The 8,670-nt window shown below is 31.1% G+C and overlaps 1 protein-coding gene across 1 annotated transcript; it reads right to left on the bottom strand.

Moving 5' to 3' along the window:
• Positions 1-5,564: 5,564 nt before the first annotated feature.
• On the bottom strand, positions 5,565-6,797 carry LOC149534787 (putative AP2/ERF and B3 domain-containing protein Os01g0140700). Its single transcript, XM_089806073.1, has one exon. It carries the CDS (start codon positions 6,795-6,797, stop codon positions 5,565-5,567), a length of 1,233 nt encoding a protein of 410 aa, XP_089662199.1.
• Positions 6,798-8,670: the final 1,873 nt, after the last annotated feature.

The following is an 8,670-nucleotide window of genomic DNA, read 5'->3' as shown; positions in this document are numbered from 1 at the left end:
ATTTCTCTATCAAAACTGAATTTTTTTCAAAAACCAAAAATACCCTTTTATAGATCTCAAATTCAATATCATCATTATATAAATTTTTGAGTGTTTTGATTAGTTATAATATGTTATAATCTCAAAATATTATAAGTTGATATTTCAACATTTTAGAAGACGCTCCCTCAAAAAAGGAAAAAAAAATAGTAAAAGATATCAAAAAAATCAAAAAATTATATTTATCTCTAGAGGAGAGAATCCTCTTCATGAATATGTAATTTTTTTTGCAAGAAGGTATAGATTTGATAGGGAAGTTTTGACGGGAGGAAAAAACTTTTGGATTCTGATAAGGTCAAACTTGAGTACTTAGAACAAAGAAAATATACATCAAAAATAATTATTTCTTTTTTTGTTCACTAGCTATACATGTCATCTATAAGATATTTTCAAATTAGAACAAAAAAAGATGATTTTCATATACCTGTTTGACGGGAACTACACCCTATATTTTTTATAGTTAAAAAAGGGACTTCAAAATAAAATAAAATGAATAAATTCTTACTCAAAAAAATTATAAAAATTATAGGCATAAAATTCATCCAATTCTATACATTTCATTAGTTTACATCATCTTCATATTTTAAACACAAATACCATTTTTTTTGTCATTAATGTTGAACTATCACATTCTCATATCATGTTTCTTTATAAAAGGTGACACAATTTTGTGCTTTTACCCCCAAATCATCTTCATCTTGCATTCCTACATTCTTGCATCATCCTAAATTGTCTGTCAATCTTCTAGTGCTTTTTACCTAGTCCAGCCTCAGTCTAACCTTTTTTTGACCAAGTTTGACCAAATGTGACCATCTTTGACTAATTTCACTCATGTTTTGACCCCTTTCCACCATTTTAGGCACTCACACAAAGTTTCAAGTCATTCTGAGTCCAGTCGAGCTGTTTTTGGCCCTCGGAGCCTTCTAGGGCGCAACCTGCACTTTCAGGGCACACTTGGGCTTCCCAAGTGCATCATGGGCACACTTGGTACTATCATAGCACATTTGGGCTTACCAAGTGTGACTTGGGTGCGTTTTGGGTGCACTTGGGGTAGTAAGGTGCTCGAAACTACTCCCATAACCCTTATGTTGCACTCCGGAGGCCATAACTTTTGCGTTCCAACTATGATTTTCAAATTGTTAATTGCGATAGATTTGTATCTTCATTGTGAAATAATTGAGCTATCATTTTAGTAATTTTGTCACTATATTGAGTGGTAAGTGTTGAAAATATTCTCAAACCCCTGAATCGACATCACTTCTTCACACTAATTCATCCAATTTTCTCATTCCACTAACTCCAATCTTTTGACCAACCTGATTGTATCTCAACAGTGTCTATCATCATTCATATCCTCTTTCACATCAATTTCACATCATTTTGACATCATTAGAAATCATATCAAATCAACTCACAACCACTTCAAATCAACTCAAAACCATTTGAAATCAACTCAAAATCACTCAAAATCACCTAAAATTAGTCTACATAACCAAAAACATGTCAAACATCCAAAATCAATCATCATTTGTCTGATCCTAGGCATTATTATGGCTTTTAGTGCCTTGAAAACCTATCAATCTATCAAATCTTATCAATCTGACCTTAGTATTGTCACAGCTCTCAATGCTAGGTCAAACTATCATTCATATAATCTAATCTTTGGCATTGTTGAGTCTCTCAATGTTAGATCATAGCATTTTCAATTGTTTAATAACATTGCAGTGTCTGTCGATGATATTATGATCAACCTTATCAATCAATCTCGATCTTGTAGCATTTACAATATCAGTTAAATGTTACGTATCTTTAATTCATGTCATGTGTCCTTGGCATGTTATCATTTCAATCAATCGATCAATTTGACCATGGCTTTGGTCTATCCATCATCATCCTAGTCATTCTCCATTGTTGGCACATTTCATCAAAGAATACTGTCACACTTATTTAATCAAATTGGCCAATCATCTACTAACTCTCTCTATAGGATTAAATAACCCATAATTTAATCTTGTATCATTTCACTAATTATTCTTCTTGATTAACATCCTCAATTAATTGATATTTTATTAATTAATTGGTTCATCATTCACAAACCATGGAAATTCGCAAGTTCCTAAGTCATATTTTCTTCCATTAGTTCCATTTTCACTAATTTCTATTTGTATGGAATAATGTATTTTTAATTCAAATATTCCACTAAATATTGACATCATCATGACACATGGGTTTGACACCTCATGGATTCTCCTTTGACATTTGGCCAAGATATGTCATAATGCAATATTATTATTCTCTTATGCACATCCATATTTTGCTTCCATTGTCATAGATTCTTGGCTTTAAGTGGGTTTGAGGTGTCATATGACGCATCATAGATTCTCTTCCACATTTAGCCATGTTTGACTTCCAAGTGTCATAGAATCCTACACTTGGCATCTTGTGTCATATGTGGCATGGATTCTCAAAGAATCTCTTTCCATGTTGCATATCCAAGGTGACAATTCCAATGCTCTCATCCTCCGTTTTGATTATAAAATGAGCATTCTGTCTCTCATTTCTAGTCCCTACTTTTGTCATTTTTTTCACTCTTGCTCTCACATTCAAATCACATCTTCAAGTATTCTCATAGCATTATCATCACTATAGGGCTTTGCTTCATAATTCTGTGCATTATAGGCAATTTGGAGCTACATCATATGGAGAAGAAAGAAGGACATGGGAGCTACAAGTGAAAGAGGGAGTTTTAACATTGTTTTTCTTTCTTTATTCATTTGGCTTTCATGGTAAACTAGAGGGTGTTAACATATGTTTATTGGATTTGTGATTTGCTCATAGTATATTAGACATTAGCCTATTTTCTAGGTCCTACAAAAACATCTCCATTTCACCCCTAAATAAAAAAATAAAAGATAGTATTGATTTAATATATGTTATCTTTGATGAAGGTGATTCTTCTTTAGTTTTTGTAAGGGGACCTTCTGACCATCTTCTTCATTCTGTACATTATCATTCTGCACAAATTGATATGAGTTTGGATACATTTTCAAAACACCTTGAGAATATCTATTTTCCTTTTGAAGACATGAACACTTTTTTGATTGTGTTGTACATTAGTTTCAAGGAGATTCTAAATTATCATTTTCAACAATGCCTAGTTTATTATGACAACATTTAGCATCAACATGGAGACCATTAAGAAGAGTTTGGAGACATTATTTACTTTTAGTTTTCTTCCAACATGTTTTCGTGATTGGGGAGACTACATTCATACATTTTTGTTTTTGTTTCTTCCTAAGGTGAATCTAATGTTGTTCATAGATCACAAACCACCTTCTACATCTAGTTTCAAGAATCTAGCATTGACTACACATTGTAGAGGTTTGCATCATCTTTTGCACTTCACTTTTTCCACATCATAGTAGCATACATGAAAAGTTAGTGTTAATTTTTTCGGGGAAGGGGGTGGGGGTTGTTCCCACTAGATTATTTCATATTTCCCCTTTTCTTTCCTCTACTATCTCCTTTGTTATACTTAAGGGGGTTGTCAATGCATGAATTTCACTCTATATTATGTAGCTCACAACAAACTTGTGATCAAATGCATGTTGCATGCGATCAAAATATATTGTTTAAAAATTCGTAATCTAAAATTTTCATAATTGAAAATATCTATTTTCATAAAATATTTTTTTAAATTAAATTTTAACAAAACATATTTTATTTTCATGGACAAATATCTACCTATCATACACAATACTCATCATTTATATAACCATCACATTTACTTTGATATTTTACCTTAGAAACTTTCTTATTAATTTCCTTGTTCACTTAGTTTTTCTCTTTTCTAATTATACCACATTTCACCTCTATATGATTTTGTTTATGTGCTATAATATGCAATGTAATTATTTTATTTGGAACACATTTTCTCCCTATTTTGTTAATATGTGTTTTCAACATATGCTTAACATGTGAAGGGTGTTGGGAAGTTGCATTTAATGTTAATAATATAGGCCATAAAGTTTAACAAAATATTATTTGTTTGAAGTAGAGATAAAGGTGCAATATGCCCTTTCAAGTACTAACTAAATTAGGATTATAATCTTAATAAATGACATTATCTTTTTAGATATTCTTTTATATATAAAAAAATCATGCTTTATTTCTATATGTTCTAGTATGACTTACATATTTTTATTGATTGAAAATTAAAGCTATAGTAACATTATACATTATTTGCTATTGTGATACATTTTGAATTTTACACTTTAACTACTGTTTAATTTTTCTTGTTTCATTGAGAATTAATTGATTTTAACTTTACAATTTTTAGAAAATATATTTCTAAGATTTGATTGGGTGAATTCATTTAACTCTTATATTCTCGGATTTGATGGATTGTATAGTTATTTTTATTAAGGTCAATGTGATTATTTTTAATATTATTTTTCAATGTAAGTGGGTTGGTTTAGATTTTTTTATTTTAATATTGCATTTTTGTATAATATAATTTTTGTCATTCAATTAAAAATACTAAAAAATGACATTTCTTATATTATATAATTGTCTAAAAAATATTATTATAATAAAGATATTATAATTTATTTATAATATAATAGTATAGGCAATAAAACATATATATCAATAATTATATTAATAAATAAAATTATAATTATAATTATAATTAATATCAATATAAAAACTATAAATATAAAATATTTTATGCATTATAATAAATTTATTAAATTAAAACTATATTTATATTAAAAAAAAGGCAAGTACTAAGCCACTATGTGGCACTTGTTTTATTTGTTCAAATTTGAAATCAAAATATTCTATATAGCCATGTAACACAATATTATGCTTATTTTATTTTTGACTGGATCATGTAAGTCCCAAGATATTCTACCTATGCATGTTCAAATAGTATCATTTTAAAGTTTAATAAAATTAGTTGATAATTCAATTTTAAGACAATTTCTATTATTTGAATAGTTCAACCAATAAATAACTAATGTGTACTCAATGAAAAAAAATTCTTCAAAAAAAAAAACTATTTCTTTTATAGAAAGTTATAAAAGACATTCATCAAAAAGAAAAAGCTTTTTTCTATATAGAAAGTTATGAAAATGCTATCAAACATCAAATTTGAACCATGAAAATATAGATTAATGAGACTGTAAGAACTCTATTAATGAGACTGTAAGAACTCTGGGCAAAATATTATTTGAAATGGAAGACGTTATTGAAAGAGAACAGAAAAGGAAATAAAATAATGAAAATTATTATTACTTCCAGTCAAGAACTGATCGTGACTGTAAGAAAAATCAACTCTTCAACAAATCACGTAGGAGAATTCTACGAAAATAGATAATGCTTAATAATACTAGAAATGAAACTATCCAAACGCTGCGTTGAAAAAGGATTTTTCTTCTTAGAAAAAGCAAAGAGACATTGATAACATAAAAAAAAACTAGAGGAGGATTGGATTTCTTCTCTATACTACTCTTAAACCCTAATTATTGATTATTAACCGAATCAGGTACAGAGGCACCAATATCAACGCCAAATAGTCTAACACCACTGGAACCACCATTAGCTGTAAGACCCATTTCCTCATTATCATCATCATCAGCTATGCTTCTTCTTCCATGCATTGGGAATACACTCTGTTCTCTCAAATCTTTGCCATTGTCATTGCTTGAAACATTTGGAATGCCCCTTGAAGAGAGACCCATATGAAGAGGAACAGCTGAAGAGCGATAGTTAACAAGCCCCGGATGGTGATGATGATTATTATTATTGTAAAATTGCACTGGCCTATCATTCACAAGAACCCAAAACTCCGATCTTCCAAAAGGTGGAGGAGGGTAGAGAAAGTTAGGTGGTCTTCCAATGATGATATCTGAAGAAACAAGTGCAGCATTTCTTCTATAACGATGGTTGACTGTAATAAAGAGCCTTCCAGTGGAATTGCACCTTTGAAAGGAAACAATATCACCCGCTTCAAGTCTCTTTTCCTTCACAAATTTGCTCCATCCCTTGGTGAGAACATAGCTCTGGCTGCTCTTCCAAAATGAGTACCTGAACTCCCATTCTTTGTTGCTCTCAACATCAACAAAAACAAGGTTCTCATCCTTGTCCTTTATCTGTGCCTCCCTTGGGAAGTTTCTCTCTGCATGCTGCTTTGGAATGACCAATCTGTTGAGCTTCCCTACATCACTTGGAGTCACCTCCTTGTCAAAGAGGTGTTGTGGAATGGTGTTTTCATTGTGTTGATGGTGTTGCATTTGGTGTAGCTTTGATTGGCTCTGGAGAAACTTCTCCCTCCCCATGAACTCCTTCAGATGTGCTTCATATGTGTGTTCCCTTATCATCTGCACCAAATGCTCCTCTTTGCATTGCTCTTGAAACATCATCTCTATCTGGCTGTCTTCTTTGCTGAGGAAGTTCCTTTGGCAGTCAAGGCCTCTGAACTTGAGACATGCCCTGTCATAGGCCAGTGCTGCTGCCTCTTGAGTTATGAAGGTGCCAAGCCATACTCTACCATGACTTCCATAGATCTGAGCTCCCCATTTCTTGTTGTGCTGAGGAACTACACCTTTGAACTGACAAGCAAACTGCTCTGATGTGTTCTGATCTGGCTGTCCCAATGGTCCATTCAGCCCTCCTCCTACAATTGCATGTCCTGTTTTGCTTGACCTTGACCCAGATGAAGCATGGGAATCTGCACTTGATTTAGTGTCCTCCATTCTTCATGCTATTGCTATCAGGAATCCTGTACCCACAACATCAAAGTATCCCAACATTATTTTAGATTTCGCCATCACATCAAAAGTACTTACTGGTGGTGCAGAAGGATCTTGTGGGGGGTACTGGTGGTGGAATGGGATCTTATGAGGGATATAGTCACTACATCAACAATTATTTGTAATTGTCTAATTCATAACGCTAGTTTATATACTTATATGACATTTTCCAATATCAGCATTTCAAATCATACCAGTGATCTGTCATCATCAGAAGTCATCAGCAGGATGAAATAAAACAGTTAGAAAGACAAAAGTTGGAAATATTAATGATAAAAAATATTACACAATTTGAAACAGAAGTAATCATATGAAGTATATCAGAGAACATCATATGAAAAATGTTGGAATTATTTTAATGATGAACCCTAGAGGAAGGCAATACAAAGAAAGAGAACACAACAAAACTCTTTCTTGTGATAGTTATTTGATTGATATACCCTGTGAAATCAATCTGACTGATTTCCTGCAAGCTCTCTCACAGTTCTGATATTACAGATGTTGAACATAGTCAGTAAGTGAAACAAATTACAGCATGAAAGTTGGAAACTGAGATACAAAAGCCTTGTGTTCTTATGACTGAAATCTCTCCTTGTAAGAATGAAAAAGCAATCTGACACCTAGTATAACTGTTATCTAATGCTATCAATGGTTACAAAACACTAAACGATTCAAGATCAGAGAAAAAGTAAGAGGAATGAAATACAACTACACAGCAGAGTTGTAGAGAACGAAAAACTGACATGACAATACCTTGAAATGCTTATAATTACATGACTGAATTGTAGAGCAAATTCAAGGCCTAAAAACCCAAGACAGTACCTTTGAAATTTTGTTGAACAGAGAACTAAGATATATAGCAAGAATCTGTGAAACAAAGAAAGAGAAAACTAAGTAAAAGGCAGAAGTTTTAAAGCAGACTAAAGCTAGCATTATATATATATATATTAGCATAAGTTGTTCTGATCAACATGCTTTTCTGCTCTATTTTAGGGATTGACAGCACATGAAATGCAATTGCAGGTTGCAAGACTGTCAAGAGAGAGTTCAGTCACTTTGTTTTCACATATCCAAATGGAATGTTACCATATGTAAACATGCCTGCCAACTAATATATTCAAACTTTGCTATGTTGGCTGTTTCTTCAACAATTGCTTATCTTTTGTGGAATTAAATTTACTTTGTTGTAAACTGCAGGAGTCCCTGATTTTTTTACAGCTTGTTTGTTGCATGATTAAACTACAAAGCAGCTGAAGGATTTTTCAAAAAGCCTCCGTTTTATTTGGATACATAAATCATAAGAATCAACTGCATGTACAAAAATCTTAGTTCAAAATTTAAACATTTAAATTAATTTGATGAATACAATGCTTTCTAATTCTAATTCTAAAAACTCAAAGTTTAAGATTGTTAAATATATTTGATTAGTACATTCCTTCATTGATATTGGAAATAATTTCAAAAAACTTTTTATAGACTGGATGTCTCATAGAATTAGAATGTATTAGTTCTTATTTTGAAAAAAATCTATGACAGGTTAAATTTGAAGAAAAACAAAAATCCTATAATCTATAAGTAAGAGACTATCATAAATTCTTGCCTAATTTTTATTAAAAATATTTAGAAACATCTGTTTTTAAAATAATAGACGTAAATACAAGTACGGGTACAATAGTTTCTTTCAAGTAAGACAAAACAATAGTGGATTTATTATTATTTTTAAACAATTACTTAGTCAGAATTTTAAATATTGATAGCCACTTAAGATGCTTAATTTTATTATTATTATTTAATTTATTAAAATTATATTATAATT

This window comes from Cupressus sempervirens, chromosome 10, assembly GCF_028749045.1.
Source record: "Cupressus sempervirens isolate cs-2001-9-10 chromosome 10, ASM2874904v1, whole genome shotgun sequence".
Classification (NCBI taxonomy): Eukaryota; Viridiplantae; Streptophyta; class Pinopsida; order Cupressales; family Cupressaceae; genus Cupressus; species Cupressus sempervirens.
This window is presented reverse-complemented; position numbering and strand designations above follow the sequence as displayed.

Coding starts and splice junctions, on each gene's coding strand:
- LOC149534787 (XM_089806073.1), bottom strand. CDS start 6,797: ATGGAGGACACTAAATCAAGTGCAGATTCCCATGCTTCATCTGGGTCA.